General features: G+C 41.9%; 2 protein-coding genes, 1 long non-coding RNA gene and 3 gene segments (V, D, J or C); 3 read left to right on the top strand and 3 right to left on the bottom strand.

Annotated features, from left to right (window-relative positions):
- The first annotated feature begins 2,102 nt into the window (after positions 1–2,102).
- Positions 2,103–8,053, top strand: LOC120733293 (immunoglobulin lambda-like polypeptide 1). Its single transcript, XM_040031385.1, has 2 exons — positions 2,103–2,210; positions 7,370–8,053. The coding sequence occupies exons 1-2, from the start codon at positions 2,103–2,105 to the stop codon at positions 7,898–7,900; spliced, it is 639 nt and encodes a 212-aa protein (XP_039887319.1). The 3' UTR covers positions 7,901–8,053.
- Positions 8,054–8,632: 579 nt separating this feature from the next.
- Positions 8,633–9,162, bottom strand: LOC120733303. The segment is given in 2 exon segments: positions 8,633–9,003; positions 9,111–9,162. Coding segments are annotated over 2 exon segments (372 nt in total).
- A 6,503-nt stretch (positions 9,163–15,665) lies between these two features.
- LOC120733296 lies at positions 15,666–16,138 on the top strand (the record flags this gene model as incomplete). The annotated part of the segment is given in 2 exon segments: positions 15,666–15,717; positions 15,825–16,138. Coding segments are annotated over 2 exon segments (366 nt in total), but the record flags the coding sequence as incomplete, so codon positions are not given.
- A 1,005-nt stretch (positions 16,139–17,143) lies between these two features.
- The window catches only part of LOC120733294, a 16,181-nt gene continuing 6,993 nt past the window's right edge, over positions 17,144–26,331 (bottom strand). Inside the window, 2 exon segments of the V gene segment in view lie at positions 17,144–17,629; positions 18,689–18,726. Coding sequence covers positions 17,304–17,629; positions 18,689–18,726 — 364 coding nt within the window.
- On the bottom strand, positions 20,746–23,206 carry LOC120733301. Of its 4 annotated transcripts, XR_005695784.1 has the most exons (5): positions 23,074–23,206; positions 22,596–22,631; positions 22,070–22,142; positions 21,610–21,697; positions 20,746–21,009 (listed from the first exon to the last, which is right to left on the bottom strand). It is a non-coding gene; the product is annotated as an uncharacterized LOC120733301 (long non-coding RNA). The 4 variants fall into 4 exon arrangements; XR_005695782.1 differs by having other exon boundaries at positions 22,070–22,631; XR_005695783.1 differs by lacking the exon at positions 23,074–23,206 and having other exon boundaries at positions 22,596–22,798.
- Positions 24,635–26,331, top strand: part of LOC120733300 (immunoglobulin kappa light chain-like) — a 16,389-nt gene continuing 14,692 nt past the window's right edge. Inside the window, exons 1-2 of the mRNA XM_040031387.1 lie at positions 24,635–24,686; positions 24,794–25,099. Of these exons, the coding sequence (XP_039887321.1) occupies positions 24,635–24,686; positions 24,794–25,099 (358 nt within the window). The remainder of the gene's footprint in view (positions 24,687–24,793; positions 25,100–26,331) is intronic.

The following is a 26,331-nucleotide window of genomic DNA, read 5'->3' as shown; positions in this document are numbered from 1 at the left end:
TTCAATATTAGTGTTTCAAGGGTGTAATATGAGGCTAATCATGTGGATACTTTCAGCTGGACTGTGATCTATAAAGAAATGTTTTTATTTTTCTCTTTTAGGACAAAATATAAAACCTTACAGTCAATATGGACAAGAAATAAAAAAAAATGTGTGACACTGTGTCCTTACTGGAAACTGAAAGGTTCGGCTGTTTGTAGTTTTGTTATCTGTGTTGTTTGTATCTGTGTGTGTCCTTGTATAAGGTTTAGAAGTTTTGACAGTGAACAATATGTTCAATAATTATTAAACATACAGGAGGAAACTTTAGCTTCTATATGATTCTGGTTGACACTGAGATTTTCTTTTCCATAAATATAAATATTATAAAAGGACATTTTGAGCGTCGTCTTATGTTTTTGTGTTGCTGACTGTGAAGGATTCTGATGCTGATCTTTGTCTTCATGTGTGTCATTTTTAAGTGTGAGTAGCTGAGACGTGTGTGAAGTTCAGGTGAAGAACTGAACATTTTCTCATTAGGTGTCACAGCTCAGTTCATGTTGATATTTTTGGAAATGAGATAAAATGTGGGATCATGATGGGACAGAGATGGATGCTGAGAAACTGATGCAGAGAAATTTCCTCGAATCATTCATTTTAAACATGTTTTAGTGTCACCTCAGCGTGTGTGTGTGTGTGTGTGTGTGTGTGTGTGTGTGTGTGTGTGTGTGTGTGTGTGTGTGTCCTCAGTGAACTGTATCAGTCTCTGCAGTATCTTCCAGCTGCAGCAGTCACTTCAGTTTCTGTTCAGTCTGACTGAGGGAGGTTTTTGTATGACTGTTTTTCACTGTGTGAACACCCGCTGACTGTTAGGATAGTGCCAACTCTGACAGTAATAAACTGCTGCATCTTCAGCCTGGACTCCACTGATGGTCAGAGTGAAGTCAGAGTTTGATCCACTGCCTGTAAAACGAGCTGGAATCCCTGATACTCGAGTGCTAGCATACCTAATGAGCAGTTTAGGAACTCCTCCATCTTTCTGTTGGTACCAGGCTAAACGGTTGTTGTCATAAACATCCTGACTGGTCGTACACTTTATGCTCACAGATCCTCCCACAGCAGAGCTCACTGCTCCAGGCTGAGTCACTGTGATCTGTCCTCTGGACTCTGAGGACACAGAGACAAAAACATAAAGCAGCTTCATGGTTTTGTGGGCTTCATTTCAGAGGGACAGATGTTGATAGAGCAGAGGAGTTTGATTCTCTGGACTTTACCTGTGAAGCAGCAGCAGAGGAGAGTCCAGATGAGGACGCAGATCAAAGTCATGTTTTTGATGAGGAGGATTTCTGTGGCTTCTGTTGTGATGAAGGACAGCTGTCAGTCATCCAGTGTTCAACTCTCAGGACTATAAACTCTCCCAGAGCACTGGAGCATGGTGCTGCTGATGCAAAGTGCCTCTCTATGGAAATGATCTGACTGACTCCAACAGGGAGTTTGGTTGATCTGATGATGATTGTTCAAAACACATTTAAAGAATTTTAGTGAATCCATACACACATAAAAAAAAAAGCTGAACCCTTAGGCCATCTGCTGCAACCAGTTCGGGTGAGAGAGGAGAAAACAGGATAAAGACATGCTGTGGAAGAGAGACAGAGGTTAATAACAGATATGATTCAATGCAGAGAGGTCTATTAACACATACTGAGTGAGAAAGGTGACTGGAAAGGAAAACCTCAATGCATCATGGGAATCCCTGGCAGCCTACGTCTATTGCAGCATAACTAAGGGTCAGCTGGTCCAGCACTAACTATATGCTTAAGGAAAAAGGAAAGTTTTAAGCCTAATCTTGAAAGTAGAGATAGTGTCTGTCTCCTGAATCCAAACTGGAAGCTGGTTCCACAGAAGAGGGGCCTGAAAACTGAAGGCTGTGCCTCCCATTCTACTTTTAAATACTCTAGGAACAACAAGTAGGCCTGCAGAGCGAGAGCGAAGTGCCATCGGCTAACCAGGTAAATGCTTGGTATGCGCTTTGGGATCTTTTAAACATCATTAGACGCGTTGCTGCGTGCTGTCAGTCCCGTCTGTGAGCGCAGAACAAGCCCTCACAAAACAGCAGTTCGGGGATGACGTCTCACACATGGGTCCTCTGTCGGACTACAGGAAAACCCGGACATATTCATCAATCTCGAAAATCCCCTCGGACGCCCCGGACAGAACGTGAAAAGTGGACGGTTGGTCACCCTACATGAAATGCTTCTGTTCGGTCAGATGAGCGACTGCATCATTTTGCAGCAGAGCAGCTAATCTCCAAATTTTAACTTTAAAACACCAAACCAACCTCTGCCTCCTTTTTCCATTATAAACTCAGATTTGCGTGAACAACAGTCCCATAATGCATTGTGTCGGTCACGTCAAAATCCAGATGGACGCAGCAGTTTACATGTGGTGGTGTGGCTGCTAAAATTAGAAGTGTTAGCGCTTGATCCTTCATGTGTTTAAAGATTGGGATACAAACTTCTCAGTGAATCTGGACAAAAGCTCTTTTTAGCACATACATGTCAATAATAAATGGACGCTTCTATCTGATCGTGTGTTGTCACTGAAAGCTCCTCAACAGGTACTGACTGTAACTCGAGGTGAGATTGTTTCATCTGAAAGTCTAAAGTGCAGGATGAACTTTGAATCTCAGAGTAAGGGTTGTATACATGTGACAAATATGTCACTGCATATGATTTGGATGTTATGTATGTGTAGTTATGGACACATGTGATTTAATCATGAAAGCAACTCATGACTTCTGTTTTTGAGCCGCAAACTTAAGTTTAGATTATTTAAAATAAAATGTGTTTTTATGTCGAGCTGTATGATATTTAATGATTGTATTTTGTATATGTTAAAAGGAAGGTCTTATTTTACTGATGATTATTCAAATTTAACAAATCATAGATTATATTACGGCGGCTGTAGTATGAAACTGAGGTCAAAGGTCATGATGAAGCGTTTTCTCAATAACTGTTCGACTTTGGAACATCTGACTTATTTTTAGTTAAATGTAAAGGAAAACGAGAAAGAAACTATTTTTAGATTGAAATAAAATGTGTGCACGTGTGTGTGTGTGTGTGTGTGTGTGTGTGTGTGTGTGTGTGTGTGTGTGTGTGTGTGTGTGTGTGTGTGTCCTCAGTGAACTGTATCAGTCTCTGCAGTATCTTCCAGCTGCAGCAGTCACTTCAGTTTCTGTTCAGTCTGACTGAGGGAGGTTTTTGTACGACTGTTTTTCACTGTGTGAACACATACTGACTGTTGATAACATGAACACTCTGACAGTAATAAACTGCTGCATCTTCAGCCTGGACTCCACTGATGGTCAGAGTGAAGTCAGAGTTTGATCCACTGCCTGTAAAACGAGCTGGAATCCCTGAATATCGACCGCTAGTGTAGTAAATGAGCAGTTTAGGAACTCCTCCATCTTTCTGTTGGTACCAGGCTAAATAGTGGTGGCGGCTGGATACGGTGGAATAATAATGAACATTCTGACTGGTCCTACACTTGATGCTCACAGTTCCTCCCACAGCAGAGCTCACTGCTCCAGGCTGAGTCACTGTGATCTGTCCTCTGGACTCTGAGGACACAGAGACAAAAACATAAAGCAGCTTCATGGTTTTGTGGGCTTCATTTCAGAGGGACAGATGTTGATAGAGGAGAGGAGTTTGATTCTCTGGACTTTACCTGTGAAGCAGCAGCAGAGGAGAGTCCAGATGAGGACGCAGATCAAAGTCATGTTTTTGATGAGGAGGATTTCTGTGGCTTCTGTTGTGATGAAGGACAGCTGTCAGTCATCCAGTGTTCAACTCTCAGGACTATAAACTCTCCCAGAGCACTGGAGCATGGTGCTGCTGATGCAAAGTGCCTCTCTATGGAAATCATCTGACTGACTCCAGCAGAGACTTGGATCAATGTGATGTGTCTAAAAAGAGTTGTCATGGCATATTTGGCATGTGACTCACATGAACCCTTCATGATTTATAGACAGATGAGAAATTAAGTCAAAATGTACTCGTGCAGTGAGGAGATGTGAAGGCTTTTCTCCTGCAGGGGCATTTTGCTGAAATGATTCAAGACCACTTGTCATTGTCCTGGCTCATTCGACCAAGCGGTTTGCGTTTCCTGTGTTTTTGTCATTTTTTTGTATTATGTTAAGTCTACTTGTTTATGTTAAGGATCATTCTTTAATGCCTGCATTGTTCTGTTTAGATTTGGTTATTAGATTTCCCCTTGTGTCGTTGCCCTTTGTGTCTCCCTGTGTGTGTCTGTGTTTATATTGTGGTGTGAGTTCTTGTGCCTTGTTTCTCCTCCGTGTGTTTCATTCCGTCATGTTTATCTATGTTTCCCAGCCCGTCGTGTCTGCTCTCTCCCTCGTGTTCCCTCACTCCCTTTCGTCTGCCTCTTCTCCTCTCCCGCATCATGTTTCCTGTTTTATTGTGAAGGTCTTGTGTTTCCATGGTCGTTTTGTCTCGTTGTGGTTATTCGCATTAGCTGGGTTCCTCGTGTTGCGTCCTCCCTCATGGCTGTGTTTCCCTGTGTGCCTCTTTGTGTTTGTAGTTTATACTTCCCCCAGTCTAGCTTTGTTTTGTATTTCCATTCAGCAAATAAAGCTGGTTTTTCATTTTACGTCCTGTTCCTGGGAGTCTGCATTTGAGTCTTTTCCTGCCTGCCTGCTCAGCTGTTTCATGACACCATTTGTTCTTTGACATAAATCATATAAAGTGTCCTTCAAGTCCTTCAGACTTTAAGACAGTTGAACATCTGTGGGTGAATTTGGATCGATGTGTTAGAGTTAAAAGAGTCCAAATTTGGTAAATATAGTTTGAGAGAAACAACGACACATGGCATATTAGACGATGTCATTATTTATTCACCAAAGACTAATGAACTCACGACTCTTCAGTTTAATTTGAAACACAGCATGGAATAATTTACTTGATAGAAATGTGAAATATTCGACCCATAACAGAGACATTTTATTTTTCCGCCGGCGCTCCACTGTGTGCGACTCAGGCAGCTTACCAGTTGTTGTTGTTCTTTGCCAGTTTTTCTTGTGGATGAGTGTTGTGTTATGTCAGGCGGTTTACTGATAATCAGCTTATTTGTGGTCTTTTATCTCCTTTTGCTTTGAACACACTCAAGTCACGACTGACATGTAACATGTTCAAGTGGCTTTATTGTCATTTCAGCCATATACAGTGGTGCAGTACACAGTGAAATGAGACAGCGTTCCTCCAAGACCCTGGTGCTACATATAACAGTAAATCAACATAGGACTATAATAAAGTGCAAGTATACAAGAACTACAAAAACAGAACGGAGTGATACAGACACAAGACAGTGCAACACAAAAGGGCAGTTTTCTACAAGTTATGCAATTATGATGCCATTATTATTTCACACTAAAATCTTTTTGAGCATTTTCTTTCAATGAAACTTAAATTTTTAAAACTTTTTTTTAGAATTTTTTCTTCAAAAACAGTTCATAGATGGCACATTTTTGTTTCTATGTTTTAACCTTTTGCCAAAGTATCTGCAAATAATTTGTCATCCATTTCATTTCGCCTTTGATGAAGATTTAAAATTACTATACTGCCATATGGTTACCATTTAACCATACTCTAAAACAGGGGTGGGCAATTCCAGGCCTCGAGTCCTGCAGGTTTTAGATCTCACCTTGGGTTAACACACCTGAATCACATAATTGGTTCGTTACCAGGCCTCTGGAGAACTTCAGGACATGTTGGCTGTGTCCCAATTCAGGGTCTGCAGGCTTGAAGTACGCGCACTACGCGTACTACGTACGGTGCGTACTATAAGTACGAGAAGTGCAGAAGTGAGAGGCTTGTGAAATGGGACGGTATACGCTTCGTCGCGCTGTTCAGGTTGCCTAGCAACCATGATACTAACCGTGAGACACGTTACATACAGCTTTGTGTGACAGAAATGAAGGAGAAAAATGTTTTGTTGGTCATTCATTTTTGTCATGACATCACTTTGATTATTTGAGTATCTGAGGCTGAGACCACAGGACTGTAAACATGATTGTTGGGCTTCATTTCTGTGCTGAACAGTCATTTAAGATTAGTTAGTAAATTACAATTAGTTAATGTTGTTCATGAGACTAAAGTCATCTCACTGAGGTAATGTAAATATAATATGGCCAATATTATATTATTGTCAGATTATTATGATTGATATATATATATATATAATGTGTGTGTGTGTGTGTGTGTATATATATATATATATACACACACACACACACATACACATATATCACTGACTTTCAGCTTGTTGTGTTTGTGGATATATGACTGACTTCAATTATTAAACATTCGCACATAAATAAGTGACGTCATATTCAGTACTTTTGACAGTTCACTCTTCGGCCGCTGCATCTTATTAGGGAAATTCCACATACATAAATGTAAATTTCAAAACTCAACCCCATCATTTAATTTGGTTTTGATTGAAATTGAATATTACTTACACTCTCTTAAATTAACTTCCAATAAAAAAGGTTTATCATTGATTGAAATTCATTCAGAAATGTTTAAGGAATGAGCTGTCACAACTTTCAAGTACAAAGTTGTTATGAAGTCTGTCACATTCCCCCCTTTTTTCTTTTGTTCTTTTTTTTGTCCTTTATTTATTTATCCTTCTTATTTCATTGTGCTGTATATTGTTACTCTTATTTGCCTTGTATGTCTACTGTACAGACTGAGCTGGAATGACTGACTGTTCGCTTTATAATTTCAATAAAGTTTGGAAAAAAAAAAAAACCTCTTCGGCCGCTCCCTTCTGCCGTATTTTGCGGCAAAATTATCCACACCCACCGCCACGCTATGAATTGTGGGATATATGGGACCACGAAGCGTGCACCGGACCACGCTTGATATTTGGGGAAATCGACGGCGCATTTGGAGTATGCATTTGAAGTACACTTCGAATTGGGACAGCCGTCGTCGCGTGGCGGTGACGTAACCGCACTTAAAATGCGTACTTCAAGCCTGCAGACCCTGAATTGGGACACAGCCGTTGAGGAGCTAATTTAGTCATTTAAATCAGCTGTGTTGGTTCAAGGACACATCTAAAACCTGCAGGGACACCGGCCCTCGAGGCCTGGAGTTGCCCACCCCTGCTCTAAAAGCATGCTGACCACGTTGGGCTCAGTTTATGAGATTTAATTTGTAATTAAGTTATTTTTCCCAAATATACCAAAAATAAGTTTGTTTGTTTTTTTTCCATTTTTATATACAAAATTGTTTAATTTTTGAGTTATGATAAAATTCTGAAAATGTATTTTTCTGATTATTTTAATTGTAATTGTAGAAATAAGAAATAGTTCACAGATTACAGACGAGAACATCAGAAGTCAAAGAAACGCTTTAATATTTTTATCTTTGGTACTGAAACTCGTCTGTTGCCATGGTTCAGCAGTGAAGCCTGTCTGTTACCATGGTTACCAAGCTCAGAGAAGGAAGTGAAACAACTGGAGAGCAGCACCCAAACTCCCAGTTTCTCTAACATCTCTCTCTCTCTCTCTGCAGTGGGTCGAGTCCCCCCCTCCCTGACCGTGCTGGCGCCCTCTAGTGAGGAGCTGCAGCAGGGGAAGGCTACAGTCATGTGTGTGGCCAACAAGGGCTTCCCCTCAGACTGGAGGCTGTCCTGGAAGGTGGATGGAAGAAGCAGCAGTGGAGAGGAGAGCAGGAGCCCCGGGGCGCTGCAGAATGACGGCCACTACAGCTGGAGCAGCACCCTGAGGCTCCCTGCAGACCAGTGGGAGAAGGTGGGCTCTGTGACCTGTGAGGCCACCCAGGGCTCCCACACTCCACTCTCAGAGACTCTGATGACAGACCAGTGTTCCCAGTCCTGAGCTGACTCACTGGGACTCTGATACTGGCTTTAGTCTGCAGCTTCTCTCAGTCTGCTCCCTCTGTGTCTGTATTGCTTTGATAGTTTTCATGTTTTCATGCTTGTGGCACTGTTGATGGTTTTAATACTTCAAATAAAAACTGAGGTCTTCAAATAGTGGTTTTCGTGTGTTTCCATTCAGCTGCTCTTCTGTCTGATAATCATCCTTCAGCTTCAGCAGTGATGCTTCCATACACTGAAAATTTAATTTTCACTGTATCACTACATATCAAACTCTAAATGAAAAAATTAAAAGAACTAAAGAAAAAGAAAAGAAAACAACAATGTTAAAAAAATAGACTCACAGCCAGCAGCTGCTCCCTGTTATAAGTAGTTTCACAGTATTTTGTAGCTACATTGTTTTTCATCATGTGGGATTTTTTTTTTTTAATGGCTTCCTATTGGGTGTAGCAGAGGCAGCAAAATATAGTAACAGATTACTGTAACCTGCATGTAACTGCAGGTTAAAAAGTGTAAAATTCAGAATAATATGTTTTGTGTATATCACAAGCTAGTCAGGATGGATGGATTTCCCCGGACATCAGAGAAATAATTGTGAAATTTTTCTGAAGACTCTGTGTGTGTGTGTGTGTGTGTGTGTGTGTGTGTGTGTGTGTGTGTGTGTGTGTGTGTGTGTGTGTGTGTCCTCAGTGAACTGTATCAGTCTCTGCAGTATCTTCCAGCTGCAGCAGTCACTTCAGTTTCTGTTCAGTCTGACTGAGGGAGGTTTTTGTACGACTGTTTTTCACTGTGTGAACACATACTGACTGTTCAGCCAGTGTTCACTCTGACAGTAATAAACTGCTGCATCTTCAGCCTGGACTCCACTGATGGTCAAAGAGAAGTCAGAGTTTGATCCACTGCCTGTAAAACGAGCTGGAATCCCTGATACTCGATTGCTAGCAATATAAATGAGCAGTTTAGGAACTCCTCCATCTTTCTGTTGGTACCAGGATAACCAATTACTATAAACATTCTGACTGGTCCTACACTTGATGCTCACAGATCCTCCCACAGCAGAGCTCACTGCTCCAGGCTGAGTCACTGTGATCTGTCCTCTGGACTCTGAGGACACAGAGACAAAAACATAAAGCAGCTTCATGGTTTTGTGGGCTTCATTTCAGAGGGACAGATGTTGATAGAGGAGAGGAGTTTGATTCTCTGGACTTTACCTGTGAAGCAGCAGCAGAGGAGAGTCCAGATGAGGACGCAGATCAAAGTCATGTTTTTGATGAGGAGGATTTCTGTGGCTTCTGTTGTGATGAAGGACAGCTGTCAGTCATCCAGTGTTCAACTCTCAGGACTATAAACTCTCCCAGAGCACTGGAGCATGGTGCTGCTGATGCAAAGTGCCTCTCTATGGAAATGATCTGACTGAATACAACAGCTACTTATCTCAAATAGTTGATGCTGTTTATCAGTTAATCAGTTTTTCACAATGTCCACTGTAATTTATTTCAAAAGAACGATTTTTTTGGAAAGGAGATTTCCTCACCCCAATCCAAGTGTTGGCCAATCAGGACTGTGCAGGGTGCCCTTTTAGCGCAGTGGGTCATGGGAGGGGGCAGCAGCCAGGATTTGAGTCTAACTTGTGGCCCTTTACTGTGTGTCTTTCCCACTTCCCTGTCTGTCTTCACTTTTTTATTATCCAATGATGGGAAAAATGCCAAAAATGCCCCAAAAAAACCAAACCATGCTAACTATAGACAGTGTAAATAGAAGAATAAATAGAAAAGTCAATGTTTTTCAAACTACACCTGTGCATGTAAACATGGCCTCAAAAGTGAAATTTAAAAACAAAAAGGAACAATTTGTAAAAGTTATTTTAGAGTTTTTAAAAACTCACTCAGTACAAAAAACCTTGCAGTGATTCACATTGATGCACGATGCCGACCACAGGTTGGAAAAGTTAAACATGACCACAGCGCAGATATCACTTGTTAAAATGTTTTGTAGAATAACAGGACAACCTGTGAGACTGGAAAGACTCGACTTTCATGTCCTGAACATGTTATTTTCTGTTTTGTGATGTAGTGTGTAATGCTCAGCAGTATTATCATTTTAACTGGTTCTGTGCATGATCTAAAGCAGTCTTTCTCAAACTGTGGTTCACATACCACAAGTGGTACTTGGGCTCTCTCTGGTGGTACGCGGGAAATCTCCATTTTTTTTTAAGATTAAATAATATACCATTGTGGAGGTATGCAAAGATGACACGAGCGTTCCCGAGGCTCTTCTGGGAGCCGGAGTCAAGCAGAAAACGTCTCCCCGAGCATGAGTCCTCTATGAAGTGCAGCCTTTCCTTATCGCCAGCGGTCACGGCCGCTACAGAGCACAGGCGGGCTCATTTCCCTGGGCCTTAAAACTGCAAAGGCGGCAAAGCTCTGTCACGCTGATGGTAAAAACACAACCCTTTTCCATGACCCCACAATCCTAGCCACTATCGATGAGTTGGAGGCCCGCGGGAGAATCGGTGGGGGTGCAGGAGAGTCGGGAATTATCATCTGGATGCCAAAGCTCCTGGTAGCCAGGAGAATGTGATCCACTTCTGTCTGCAAGTGACTGGGAATCCTTCGCACCCAGCAGCGGGGAGTTGTCAAGGCCAGCTCAAGGAAGACGTGAGTGAAGAGGAATCCGCCGTCATCCGTTCCTAGCAAGGACAGCGTGCTCTCCATGAGTTTGAGAGCGGTACCATCACCCAGGCCAGAGAGAGAGAGGAGTTTCTCAGCCCGCTCTGCATCGGAGGGGGAGTAGTGCTGCAGCAGCAGCACCTTCAGTGTATTTCCCTTTGATAGGGGGGGATCCCGGAGGAGGGTCATCACAAAACAGTAGGCAAAACTGACGTGAATACAGTGCTTTATTTACAGTGCCTAGTTTAATTACAATGCAGGAACTATAAAGGCTACGAACTGTGAACTATGAAACATGAAACTCAGACAGTGTGCTATGACTAGATGCAAGAGTTTAAGTACAGATCCATGGGAGGGGAAAAGGGGCGGAGGCCTGGGTGGAGTTACACAGAGTCACTATATTGAGAAGAGACAGCCAGTCAGTGGCAGTCTAGTGAATCACAGCCATTTGATTAAACTATGATGGTTATGGCTTATGCATTGCAGGGGCAGGCGTTGCGCAAGGAGGGTGTCTAGGGGGTCCGGGTGAGGCTGAATATACTTGGAGCAACGGCCCTGGCAGGGAGGCAGATGAAGGGAGTGCAACCTGATAGCAGAAACCCAGTGTCCAGACAGAGATGCATCTCTCCTGTTTTCTAAAGCGTGACAGCCAGGCAGGTACTAAGACAGGGAGAAAACACTGAGTAGAAATGCCGATGTTAGGGAAACTCTCAAGAGCTTGGCGGCCTAGAACTAACGTGGGTTAGCTGAAGATCTGGCAGAGGTCTGTTGTAAGTGCTGGTCTTAAATGCTGGTGACTTAAAATCCAAGATGGCGCCGCGTATGGATGCCCTGGTGGTTCAGTGCGTTACTTCTGTTTTGTTTTTGTGCACAACTTCTGTGTCTGGGCACTCCTCTGGATATTCTTACACCAGAGAAGAGCTTCTTAACTACAGGACTACAACACCTGTGGATTTACTTCCAATATTTGTCGCATCTGCGGCAGATTTACTGCAGACTCTGATCAGGAAAGTGAGACGCCGAAAGAGAGGTAAGCGAGCCGGCGCACTCGTGCGTCTGAGGAGACGTGGACTGCGAACTGCTCTTCCTGGGATCTTCCTTTCCAATGTACGCTCACTCAGGAATAAAATAGACGAGCTGGCCCTGATGAGAAGCATGAACAGAGACTTTGCCTCCTCCTGTGTCTTATGTTTTACGGAGTCGTGGCTCTGTGAGGACATCCCGGACAGCGCGCTCAAGCTGGAGGGCTTTCATCTGCTGCGCGCGGACCGGCAGGCCTCTCTCTCTGGTAAGACCAAAGGTGGAGGTGTCTGCTTCTACATTAATAGTGGCTGGTGCACAGATGTAACAGTGATTGCTCAGCACTGCTCTTCCTCTCTGGAATACCTTTTTATTCACTGCAAACCGTTTTATTCTCCGCGGGAGTTTGCTTCATTCATCCTGGCCGCTGTTTACATCCCGCCAGATGCGGATGTGCAGGCAGCTCAGTGCGCACTCGCGGAGCAGATACTGCACATGGAGCGGACGTTCCCAGACTCTCTCATTATTGCTCTTGGGGACTTTAACAAAGCCAATCTGAGCCATGAGCTTCCCAAATACAAGCAGTATATTAAATGCCCGACCAGAGAGGAGAGGACATTAGACCGCTGTTACAGCACGATCAGCGGGGCCTATCGTGCGGTGCCCCGCGCTTCACTCGGACTTTCTGACCACGTCACGATCCACCTAATCCCCGCGTACAGACAGAGGCTGAAGCTCTCCAAACCTGTTGTGATGACCAAAAAACTGTGGAGCAACGAGGCTGTGGAGGAGCTTCGCACGTGTTTGGAGACCACAGACTGGGACACAATGAAGGCTGCTTCTAACAGCTTGGACGAGTTTACGGACACTGTCACCTCCTATATCCACTTCTGTGAAGACAGCATTGTGCCATCACGCACCAGGGTGAGTTATAACAATGACAAACCCTGGTTTACTCCTAAACTCAAAAAGCTGTGGCTGGAAAAGAGAAAGGCGTTCAGAAGCGGAGACAGGGACTGCTACAGAGAGGCCAAGTACAGGTTCACTAAAGAAGTGGACATTGCTAAACACCAGCACTCTGAGAAGATGCAGCAGCAGATCTCAGAGAATGACTTGGCCTCTGTGTGGAAAGGTTTTAGGAATATCACCAACTACAAGCCTAAAACCCCCCACTCCACTGATGACTTGCTCTTAGCCAACACCCTCAACGACTTTTACTGCCGTTTTGACGAGCCATCAGGCAGCCTTCACACCTCCAACGGCCCCAACAATAGAGACACTTTGGACACTCATTCCCCCACCTCTCCCCCCTCCATAGAGCCATCACCACCTTCAAACACTTCACCTACAACACCCCCCTCCTCACCCCACACAAAAGAGGATTTCACACCACCTCCTCCCACCACAACTCTTCATATTCATGAAGCAGATGTGAGGAAGCAGTTTAAGAGTCTGAATGCTCGAAAAGCTCCCGGCCCAGACGGTGTGTCTCCTGCCACCCTCAGACACTGTGCAAACGAGCTGGCCCCAGTGTTTTCTGGCATTTTCAACTCCTCACTGCAGGCATGTCCTGTGCCTGCCTGCTTCAAGTCCTCTACCATAATCCCTGTCCCCAAGAAACCTAGGATCACTGGACTAAATGACTACAGACCCGTGGCTCTGACATCTGTGGTCATGAAGTCTTTTGAGCGCCTGGTTCTCTCCCATCTCAAGACCCTCACGGCCCCCCTCCTGGACCCCCTGCAGTTTGCATACAGAGCCAACAGGTCTGTAGATGACGCCATCAACATGGCCCTACACTTCATCCTGCAGCATCTGGACTCCCCAGGAACCTACGCCAGGATCCTGTTTGTGGACTTCAGCTCTGCCTTCAATACCATCCTTCCAGACCATCTCCGAGGCAAGCTTTCCCAGATGAATGTGCCTGATCCCATCTGCCGGTGGATCACTGACTTCCTGACGGACAGGAAGCAGCATGTGAGGCTGGGAAAGAATGTCTCGGACTCTCGGACCATCAGCACCGGCTCCCCTCAGGGCTGTGTTCTTTCTCCCCTGCTCTTCTCCCTGTACACCAACTGCTGCACCTCCACCCACCAGTCTGTCAAGCTAATCAAGTTTGCAGATGACACCACCGTTATTGGACTCATCTCGGACGGGGATGAGTCTGCCTACAGGACGGAGGTTGAACGTCTGGTGTCCTGGTGCAGCCACAACAACCTGGTGCTGAATGCCCAGAAGACAGTGGAGATTATTGTGGACTTCAGGAAGCACACAGCCCCACTCCCCCCCATCATCCTGACTGACACCCCCATCAGCTCTGTGGACTCATTCCGCTTCCTGGGTACCACCATCACCCAGGACCTGAAGTGGGAGCCCACCATCACCTCCGTCATTAAGAAAGCCCAGCAGAGGATGTACTTCCTGAGGCAGCTGAAGAAATTCAACCTGCCAACACGGACGATGATGCAATTCTACACCGCAATCATCGAGTCCATCCTCACCTCCTCCATCACCGTGTGGTACGCTGGAGCCACTATCAGGGACAAACAGAGACTGCAGCATGTTGTGCGCTCTGCTGAGAAGGTGATTGGCTGCAGACTCCCATCTCTGCAGGACCTGTACACCTCCAGGACACTGCGGCGTGCAGCTCGGATCTCAGCTGACCCTTCTCACCCTGGACACAGTCTGTTTGACCTGCTCCCCTCAGGCAGGAGGCTCCGGTCCATTCGCACCAGAACCTCTCGCCATAAGAACAGTTTCTTCCCCTCTGCTGTTGGACACATGAACAATAACCGTATGACTGTTCCCACCACTAACACATGACCCTACGCTGTGTTCACTGCATCATTCCATGTTTGGCACTGATCACCACCTGCACTCATGTATATATCATGTATATATCTATCTATCTACTTAGCACTTTTAATTCTTATTCTCATCTATATATCTCATGTATATCTCATGCATATATCTTTCTACGTAGCACTTTTAATTCTTATTCTTACTTTTATTTTTTCATGTCTATTTAAGCCCAATTTACGACAGTATGTTTGCACTGAAGCACCGCAGCAATTTCCTAATGTTGTAAACCTGCTCAACATTTAGCAATAAAACCCTTTCTGATTCTGATTCTGATTCTGATTCGGGTTAGGTGCAAAGCAGTGTCAGCGTCACTGAGTGCTGAGCGACCAAGGCGAACTGCATCCAAGTTTTCCAAGGGAATGTTTTTTTTTCTTAACTAAGCATTCTGTCATTATCAGTTTTAGTTTTCTTCTGTGGTTTTTCAGGCCTTTTTAGTATCGTGCTGTCCAATGCATTTATTCCTTTTACGAATGAACCAGGTGGTTTATTCGGACGGTCCTAAAGTTTTTGCTCTTATGTTTATTTTGTTATTTCCTGTGGTGATGATCTCTTTGGACCTCATATGGATAGTAATTAATTAACAATACATGCAATTATTTTACTTAAAATCAATCAATCATATGTTTAATTAACAGGTCTTATCTGTCCATGAAATGGCTTTAAAAAACAAAGACGTATCCTTGTGGCAGTCTGTTCAAATACATTCCAGATTTTAGAAAACTGACTTTGAGACCTTTATTCAGTGGTATGTTAATTTGATTGATCCATTATTAAACAGCATTATGAGCCTGGTCCAAGTCTGTGTTGGAGTCAGTCTAGGAAAAAAGTCACACCAAAAGGTTCATTGCCTCAATGGTGTCATTGATCACTTTTGTAGCAGTAGCTGAATGAATGTTTAATTCTGCTTTTAATCCACATTACCAGATTGTGTATCAGGAGAAGACTTAAAGGTCCTGAATAAAGTAATAAATAGAATAATATATCAACCCAATTACATCTCAAAACATGTTGAAAACCTGTGAATTCACATTGCAAAGACTAATTATGCAGTCCTGCTGGAGTCAGTCAGATGATTTCCATAGAGAGGCACTTTGCATCAGCAGCACCATGCTCCAGTGCTCTGGGAGAGTTTATAGTCCTGAGAGTTGAACACTGGATGACTGACAGCTGTCCTTCATCACAACAGAAGCCACAGAAATCCTCCTCATCAAAAACATGACTTTGATCTGCGTCCTCATCTGGACTCTCCTCTGCTGCTGCTTCACAGGTAAAGTCCAGAGAATCAAACTCCTCTCCTCTATCAACATCTGTCCCTCTGAAATGAAGCCCACAAAACCATGAAGCTGCTTTATGTTTTTGTCTCTGTATCCTCAGAGTCCAGAGGACAATATACAGTGACTCAGCCTGGAGCAGTGAGCTCTGCTGTGGGAGCAACTGTGAGCATCAAGTGTACGACCAGTCAGGATGTTCATGTTTGGAGCAACTATCACTATTTAGCCTGGTACCAACAGAAAGATGGAGACGTTCCCAAACTGCTCATTAAGCGTGCTCATGAGAGAATATCAGGGATTCCAGCTCGTTTTACAGGCAGTGGATCAAACTCTGACTTCACTCTGACCATCAGTGGAGTCCAGGCTGAAGATGCAGCAGTTTATTACTGTCAGAGTTTTCACTATCCTAACAGTCAGCGTGTGTTCACACAGTGAAAAACAGTCGTACAAAAACCTCCCTCAGTCAGACTGAACAGAAACTGAAGTGACTGCTGCAGCTGGAAGATACTGCAGAGACTGATACAGTTCACTGAGGACACACACACACACACACACACACACACACACACACGCACACACACACTCACAAAATGAAGTGATTCATCACAAATTTGTGTCCTACATCGCATGTATGTTGTGTTCAACTTTCAAATATGTATTTAACTAAAGAACAAACGTGGGCCATTAACAGATACCAGGATAAGTCTTGTTCATGACCTTTGACCTTAGAGCAAACACTGAATCTATATCAAGATAAAATAATCTGAATCCAAAAATCTGAAAATGTTCCTGATCAGTGAGGCTCAAAATAAAAACAACACACCTGTGAATTTTACTGTAAACATATCATCAAACATGAACATGAGTGAAAAAGCTGTTATTGAACTGAAGGTGTTTTTTTCATTTTTTGAGTATTTGTTCATGTCATCATTCATTTAATCTTCTCCGTGTTCATCAATGAAATTAAAAGTTTGTACTTCAGATTCTTTCTAATCACTCCTTGCATTCGTTGACTCTCCTGTCTGTGAGTTCTCCTCAGAACAAACAGCTCATTAGAGACACTAAAGACTCTTTCTTCTTTAGACTTGCTTTGTAGTCTGGTGAGGCTGTTTCCGTGGTAACCAGGTCCCAGCATTGCTTCATGAACCAGTCTGTCTGGTACAGGTGAGCAACACCAACAACAACCTACCACACACATTTACATAAACATAAAAATAACCTGTACAACTTTAAAACTCCTTTTTGCCAAAATGCAGATCTCCTTAATGGTTCTTTCAGCCTGTGTTTTATTTTACCAGTGTAAAATAAAGACATCATGTTGGAGCGCAGAGTTGGTCTGAATTCTTCTAAATGAAAAAAAATATATTCATCAAGTGCAGGTTTGTAGATTTGAATAAAATTAAATGTCTGATTCAACCAAAATTCACTTTGCAAAACATCTTTATTACCTAAAACATGAATGTTGTCATTATGAGAAAGAAAATAACAGTTTTAGTCTTTATTTGTTCTTAAAAAAGAAAGATGGAGAGACAGTTACAGAGTTGAGAATGAGAGCATTAAACCAGTATCAGGTTGAGTCAGGTCAGGACTGGGGACACTGGTCTCTCCTCAGTGGCTCTGAGACCAGAGCCTGGCAGCCCTGGGTGGCCTCACAGGTCACAGAGCCCACCTTCATCCAGCGGTCTGCAGGGAGCCTCAGGGTGCTGCTCCAGCTGTAGAGGCCGTCGTTCTGCAGCACCACGGGGCTCCTGCTCTCCTCCCAGCTGATGCTGCCACTGCCATCCACCTTCCAGGACAGACTCCAGTCTGAGGGGAAGCCCTTGTTGGCCAGACATGTGATTGTTGCAGTCCCCTGCTGTAGCTCCTCACTGGAGGGGGGCAACACTGTCAGGACGGGACGGGCATCACCTAGGAGACACCAATCAGCTTAGAGCACAGGGAGCACACAGCTGTCAATCAAACCACAGACAGTGGGACACCTTTACTGTAAGAGCTGATTTTCTCCGTTAAGAAGTTTCTGTCAGGTGTTTTTTCTGCTCCACCAGTCATTCACTCACACATTGTTTCACTTCCCTTTAAGAAACCTCTCATGCATATCAGCACAGAGAGAATCATCACACAGTTTGAGCTGAAATATGTTCAAACTACACTGGAAATAAAAGAAGCAGATGTGGAAACATTTACAAAACAAGTTTAAAATCATCAATATTGTACATGACTTACATTAATATTAACTGGAAACAAATAAATAGAATAAATTAATTAATTCAGCGAAACGAAATGCTCTTCATGTATATCTAAAACAAATTTTAAAGTTCACATAAACTCAAAGTAATTTCAAACAATACTTGAAAGTTCTTCTTCTTTATATTATTGTTAGATTTTTTTTTCAGTTTAATTTGACTGAAATGTAGACATAATATTTTGACAGAGCAGATCTGAATTATCCTCCACGACACAAGAGGATGATAAAAAATTCCAGCATCAAACTTATTGTAAAGCTACGTGCTTTTCTCTTAAAATCAGAAGAGAAATTGTTAAATGCACTTTAATAAAAAGACAGTATTTGATAGTAAACCAGAATAAACTTACGTCCAACATCCAGTCTGGTTCCTCCACCGAACGTGTACCACAGTGATACAAACTCATTGAGGCGCCGTACAAAAACCTCTGACTGTAGAGAGACACGGCTCTCTGACTCTGTCAGACTGAACTAAAACTACAAAACCTCAAAATTTAGCCATTAAAACTGTTAATTAAGAAAAATCATCCTGTGGATTATTGTAATGTTTTAAATGACTCAAATGTAAGTTTCATATACATTTATAAAGCACACTGTATTCCACTGTGACTACAGTAAATCTTCACAATTATATTTAACAAAATTAAAATTTCACACCCAGACAAGTAAAACAAAATTAGGAGGAAACAGCTAGTAAAAAAAAAACAGGTTTAAATGCGACTTACGTCCAACATCCAGTCTGGTTCCTCCACCAAAAGTCCACCACAGTGATACAAACTCATTGAGGCGCCGTACAAAAACCTCTGACTGTAGAGAGACACGGCTCTCTGATTCTGGAACAAACAAACTCAACTAAATCATTCACTGTTTGCACAGCAGCCATGACTCAGCTGATATGACTTCTTCAAATACCATCATACAATGTTAGTTTAAATACAGTTCAATCCATGAGCTTTTGGACGATCACATGTTTTTGTCCTGTCCCGTTCGGCACTGAAGCTATCAGAATTATTGTCTGAAGGCCAAGAAAAATTCTCAACAGATTTATTTTCTCAAGTGTATCATTATGGCTTTGCCACACTGGTCCACTTGATTGATCTTCATTATTTTTATTTTTTTTATTTTTTTAAATGATTACAATTGGAACAGATATAACCGGGGGATCGTAAAGACAAAGACAGATAAGAGAAGTTTAAGAAAAGGAGAGGGAAAGAAAACAGAGGGGAAGAGGGACAGTGAGAAAAGACAATGAAAACCCATGAGATCACCTGCTGGAAGAAAAAGAAGAAAACAAGCAAAAAGAGAACAACACAGTAGGGAGACCACAGCAACAACCTAGATAAGCATAAGTAAGAGTAAATAATAAAGACTGAATGCTACTGAGCAGCACAAAAGACCGACAGCAGACGATATGCTTAGAGGCAGCATCCAAGGAAGATAGTGAGTGTCTGTGCACATCTGTGTGCGTGAGTGCGCTTGTTTCCAAAAGGTTTCTCCATGTAACTATCTACACTGAAAAAAATATGTTGTTGGATTTACTTAATTCAATGGTGGACATTTGTTGCACACAGATGTTTTGCTTTGGCAGCAACTTAAACAATTGAGTTAAATTAACACAATTTATTCATGTTCAATAAACCTGTGCAATTTGTGTTGATAAAATGTGACTTAAACATGTTTTGATGAAGTAATTTGAGCTCTTGGAATATTTTAATCCTTCACAATTTTTTTCACTTTATCCCAACACCATTCAATAACTTTTACCCAATACTACTTGGTCACTTAAATACTACATGTTATCTTCAAATTACATTTTGCTATTATATTCTAGTATCAAATACACAATTTTCAAATGGAGGCCTTATAACAGATTGTATTGTTCTCTTCCAAGATGGTTGCTGGCATCCACCAGTAACCTTTCAAAACAAAATGTCTAATTTCACTGCATTGACAGTAGGTAAAGAATTAAACTGACATTACTCCTCCACTGAATCTATATAAATCAACAGTTAAATAATGTCAGTTCTTCCGTGTTCTCTGGAATCAATCACAGCAAAGAAATTAGACTGTTTCTTTTGAAAAATGTTACAGGACAATACAAAACATTCTATTTAAGGCCTCTGACGTCAAGATTCAGTTAAACAACAATTATAACTAAACAATTTGAGGAAATGTTAGTTTCCATTAACATTAAATTAGGTTACTGAATTGGCAAACACCTTCCTATTAACACTACCCATTTTACCCCAATAACTAAAGAAATTAGCACTTGCAGGTCAAAAACTTTATTCAAGAGATGCAAAAATAACATTGATACAGTGACTGTCAAAAATTACAGCACTGATCATACTGTGACATGTTGGTTCAAAACAGCACACTTAGAAATATTCAACGTTCTTTACTTCAACTGAATGAAACTGAAAATACCATTTCACACGACCCATATGGGATATTTAGACTGTATAACTGTTCACGCTACATCTCTTCACTAGTAAAAGAAAGAAAAAATACAAACAGAAATTTAAAAATGCTGCCAAACAGACAGAGAACTTGTACAGAGCAAAAGGAAAAACAAACAACAACAACAAAAACAGCCCTGTCCTCATGGCAGTTGCAGAGTATATAAAAATGAACCCTGCGATCTGTTCCTGGAATTGAGCTTCAAAAATGCAGCAGAACAAGTGTGAGATTTAAATGTCCTCTCACCTAGAGCTGATCACCTCACATGCATAACAGTGAGCTTTCCTTGCAGTAGCAGTTTTGTCTTAGTTGTGAGCTTTTCTTGCGAGCTGAGTTGCATCGAACTCCATTACCACCCATTGAATCACCTCAAAAGTGTAGCAGAGCTGTGATGGGTAACTCATGTTGAAGGAATAAAAAAGGTCCAAACAGCATGGCTACTGCAAAGGTCACGTTATCCAGATCTTGAAGAACTACTATACCCTCGATGATGATGCCAACATCAGAAAAGTCATTGCCTGGCGCATCTCTGGAGACAGATGTTCATTGTGGTTTTCTCAATCTGTGCAGTGGCCTCAGTCAAGTCCTGGTTAAACAGAAATTTTTTTTTTAAGATTCCCTTTTAAACTCATCTCTTTTGAATCTACCAGTTCTAATGTTAGAGTAATTTAAACCAATGCAAGCAACATAGTAAATAGCTATAGCCAAAGAGTGGCCTGCCATGCTGCCATTCATGGTCTAACAGAGTTTCTAAGAGAGGGTGAAAAACATAATAATTTCAAATGCTTTACATTAGTTTTTGTTAGAAAGACACCGGCCCATCAGAAATCCAGGTTATGTCACTCAGAAGATGTTAGAATTTAGACTTTCAGCCCCACAATTTGGTTAGCTGTTGGTCAGTTGGTCTTTTTTTTTTTTTCAAACAAAAGCTAATGTAAATATTGGGGGGATTTTCCTTTGTTCATTAGAATGACAAATTTAAAGTTTTTTCACACTGATGTGACCCCTAATACAGGGGTGGGGGTGGGGCCTCAAGGGCCGGCGGCCGAGTTCACTACTAGGCCTCATGTGAACTTCAAATTATTAAAGAGGACTACTGGTCCTAACCAGTCCAATGAGGATCAAGTGGATAGCTAAATGCATTTTTAAATGTTGCAAAGCCACAATCTACTCATAAAACACTCACCATGAACTCCTGCACCAAGATGTTGCAATTGTCTTTCACACAGATGCGGAGCACTTTGATGAGACTCCCTTTGAGCATTAATGTCATCCTAAAGTATTATAACAAAGAAAACAGAGATTTGTGAACTTTTCAGTAGCACAGAAGAAAATGATCCCAGACAAAAACTCTTGACTTTTTAAACCAGTCAACATGCAACACCAGCATCTACAAAGCAATATCAAAAATTCCTGTTTGACATCAACTTTATGGATATATAGTTTCCAGAACATATATTTTTAAAAAAAGATAATTTTTTCTCAGTGGGCCAGTAAATGCATGACAAAAAAGAATGGCATCCTTTCAGTGGAATCAGTACTCACAGGTAATAGTTGACTGTTTCAATGGATGCAGCATAAAAATCTTTTACTGACCTAATGCAATACATATACACTTTGTAGTTAAAGAATTTTAAAGTTCTTACTGTCATCATGGCAGCTACATCCTTTAGCTTTGTGCCCTGTTCCCCCGATCACTTTGCAAACACTTTCAGCAGACTGTCAGAGAGAAACTCAGCACCGTCAGAAACCTTGACTGTAAAGGCATGGTTGGGATGCACTGGAATGCTGCTTTTTATCTGAAATAACATTTTGAAATTTTGAAATAACAGCAGGCACTGTGCTTGGTTAATCAGTAATGTTTTGTTGAATAAAAACTGTGTTTCCAGATCTTATGGGATTAAAAAAAATCCAAAGATGTTTGTTTCTGATTTGCAACCCAAGAACCCACAAGTTAAAACCTCATTTTAGTTCAAGTGTGCATTAATGTGAGTCCAGTAATCACCTTTCTGACAATACATACAGGTATAAGTTAAACCTATGGCAGATTTGGATTTCTCAGTTGTTTTAATAGGGTGGTCTATTTGTGTATGCATGCACCTAATAATTATACAAAACCTATTATAATTAAGTTACAGAAACCTTAAGCGAAAATAGAATATACTTTCTTACCATAACACCTTGAACCCACAATCCATCAGCTGACTCCTGGTGAAATGCAGAATAGATGTGGTCTCTCAATGTGCAGCAAAAAAAACAAAAAGAAAAGGACAGCAGGTGAGGGCAGGAGGGGTAGGGATGTAAGCTAGCATAATGCCGCTAATGATATTAGCTAAAGCTGTTCAATGTCCAAAATCTCACTAACACCACGGTGCAGTAAATGCACAATGTAACTGAAGAGTCAGTTGGCAAATCTATTCACACAGAAAACCAAATTATGTTATGAGTGCCTCATAATTAGGTTTAATGTGATATTACGGCTCTTGTGTCAAAGACAAATTCAAATGAAAAAGCGCCAATTCTTTGACAACAGATAAAACAGCAAATAAGCTAACGGCTCTTTTTTAGCATGTTACATGGCGACACTCTAGACGTTTAACTACATTTGGCTGAAATATGGTAAATATTAATTCAAAAAATCAAGACATACCAAAAACGTAGAGTTGGCTGCTCGACTTGACTGAGATGGATGCCTTTTTTGAACCACGATCCAAAGCCCGCGAGATGAAATCACGCGTGGTTTCACGAGATTTAACGTTGCTATCTTATTGACTTACTTTACCTGAACGTGATATGAACAATTTAATACACCCTTTCTGCATATCATGTAGTTTTTACACTATATAGTTACATTTATCTTTAAAACATGAGGTAATTGTGTTAAATACATGCAAGATGCTTACATAAATCCAAAAGATGGCCAGTCCCTTTTTTTCAGTGTAATAGTAATTGTGGGGAGCCATAGCACTGCCCCCCAGGACATGAAGCAAGCATGGAGGACATCCAGGACCCAGACATCTAGATTCCCCCCAGAGCACAAGAGCCCAAACAGGACCACTGGAGGGACAGCCGCCTCCCTCCTAGAAACAAGCTGGGGAGAGCCCCAGACGGGTGTGTGTGGGGGGGCGGTGAGATGGAGTCTAAGACCCAACCAGACATAGAAACATAGACAAAGCTCTTCATAAAACATGCCTCATTCACAGACATTCATATAAACACTAGATTCTATGCCTGAGTGCTTTCTATCTAGCATTGAGACAAATGTTCAGCATTTTACTCTCACCAGTCAGAGAGTCTAAAATATTTGAAACTGTAGCCTTTTGTTGTTTGTCACTGATCAATATCTGAGTAATATTATTCATAATTAGGCACTAACACACATGGTGTCTGGATGCACGCTCAATCATCCAGGTAAGTAAAACCCACAAAGTAGTGTTGGACGTAATGTTTTCAGGGGGAGAAACGTTTCGTCACTCATCCAGGTGACTTCTTCAGTCTCAGCTGACTGCAGGTTTCTCCAACCTTAGAAACAGGACATTTGCATAATAATTGAAAGCAGCCCACTGAAGGAACAATGGGCTGGGAGGTCAGTTCCTTGATCATTAATATGCAAATTCTCATGACCATTAATCAACAGCCACTGATCAATGGCCATGAGTAAGACACATGGTCTGGTGCAAAGATTCAGTATAAGTTCTGACGATGTGCTGCTTATGTTTTTATGCTGTAATCTTTATAGTGTAGTACAGAGCACGATGAAGAAATGATGACTTTTCTTTGTGCAAATATTTACCATCTGTATTACCAGATTTTAAGTACGTCACAGAATAGCCTGCCCAATCCTCACAACCAAAGCTTGCTCAGCATAAGATGCACAATGTAAAACTTTAAAAAAATGCTTTTAAAAATAATCAACAAAACACAAATTGCTGATTTTATGAATAACTCAATGGATTAATTAAAAAGAGAAAGAGGAAAAAAAGATGTAATTACAGCAGACAGAAATAGCAAATAACTGATTCTTGAACACAGAGTAAACCTTTTATAATGGACAAGGGCATTTCCATGATTTCCATAGAGAGGCACTTTGCATCAGCAGCACCATGCTCCAGTGCTCTGGGAGAGTTTATAGTCCTGAGAGTTGAACACTGGATGACTGACAGCTGTCCTTCATCACAACAGAAGCCACAGAAATCCTCCTCATCAAAAACATGACTTTGATCTGCGTCCTCATCTGGACTCTCCTCTGCTGCTGCTTCACAGGTAAAGTCCAGAGAATCAAACTCCTCTCCTCTATCAACATCTGTCCCTCTGAAATGAAGCCCACAAAACCATGAAGCTGCTTTATGTTTTTGTCTCTGTGTCCTCAGAGTCCAGAGGACAGATCACAGTGACTCAGCCTGGAGCAGTGAGCTCTGCTGTGGGAGGAACTGTGAGCATCAAGTGTAGGACCAGTCAGAATGTTCACGTTTGGAACAACAACCATCTTTTAGCCTGGTACCAACAGAAAGATGGAGGAGTTCCCAAACTGCTCATTTACCATGCTAGCACTCGACAATCAGGGATTCCAGCTCGTTTTACAGGCAGTGGATCAAACTCTGACTTCACTCTGACCATCAGTGGAGTCCAGGCTGAAGATGCAGCAGTTTATTACTGTCAGAGTGCTCACACCCCAAGTGTGTTCACACAGTGAAAAACAGTCGTACAAAAACCTCCCTCAGACTGAACAGAAACTGAAGTGACTGCTGCAGCTGGAAGATACTGCAGAGACTGATACAGTTCACTGAGGACACACACACAAAATAAAGCCCTTCAACACAAATATGTGTCCCACTGCTATCTCACGCATGTTGTTTTCAACTTGCAAATATATAATTAACTAAAGAACAAACGTGGGCCAGTAACAGATACCAAGATGAATCTTAGTCATGACCTTTGATAACCGCAGTGGAACAAAGCCATGACATCTAATCAAGTGTCAGGGCTGTCACCAGAGCGTGGAGTGAACCCAAATCAGACTCCGAGCTGTGGTGTCAACAATGACTTTATTTACAATGATGTAGAAACACAACAGTAGTGAATAAAATGTGATTTGGAGCAAAAGAAGTGTAACATAAACTATTACCCACACAGTAAAATTGTTATGGCCCTGATCTGGCCCACACAATGTGCTTACACATGGCCCACATATCGCAAAGAATGACGGCCCTTTGGTGGCCCAGATCAGGTTTGCCAGAGGTGGCCCACACATGGGCCAGCACAAGGCCAGCTGCAGATACAATGGTGGTCCTGTGCTGGTCCAGAAGAGTTTCAGCTCTGGCCCCAGATGTCAGCCTAATGTTTACCTTAATCAACCCATGTAATAACAACATGTGGCGGAACATAATAGTGCAACAATAACATGATGAAACTCTGTTCAGACCCTTACAAGTACGCATATTGAGACAGGCCCCATGTGAAGCAGCAAATGCTATACAGGGCTTCACAGTGCTTGCATGGCCTTCAGAATTCACTAATACTCTCCAAGTACTTTCACCAAAAAGGCTTTTACTATCCAGATAGCTTCTTTCTCCTTCCATCTGTATCTCTAGCGTAGCTGATTGGTACATGAAGGCACACACAGGTGTCCGAGCAGCACACACAGATTGGGGGAGGGTCAGTCCTGCCTCCACACCATTTATCCACATATTGATTAAACGTATGTTTACATGCTTTTTATCAGCATTTATTATATTTAATTGCTTTTTATCAATATTTATTCCCATTGTGAAATGAGTATTTTAATCAAAAGAGTATCAATATTTATGCCTTTAATCCCGTTTTTAACACTGGGTTACAATTTCATTAGCAATAAATTTAATAACCCTCTATATTAACAGTTACACACTATATAGAAACGAAGGGGCGT

The sequence above is a fragment of the Simochromis diagramma genome, unplaced genomic scaffold (genome assembly GCF_900408965.1).
Source record: "Simochromis diagramma unplaced genomic scaffold, fSimDia1.1 OVJJ01000372.1, whole genome shotgun sequence".
In the NCBI taxonomy this organism is placed as follows: Eukaryota; Metazoa; Chordata; class Actinopteri; order Cichliformes; family Cichlidae; genus Simochromis; species Simochromis diagramma.
The sequence above is the reverse complement of the archived record's forward strand: the minus strand, read 5'-3'. Positions and strand labels throughout refer to the sequence as shown.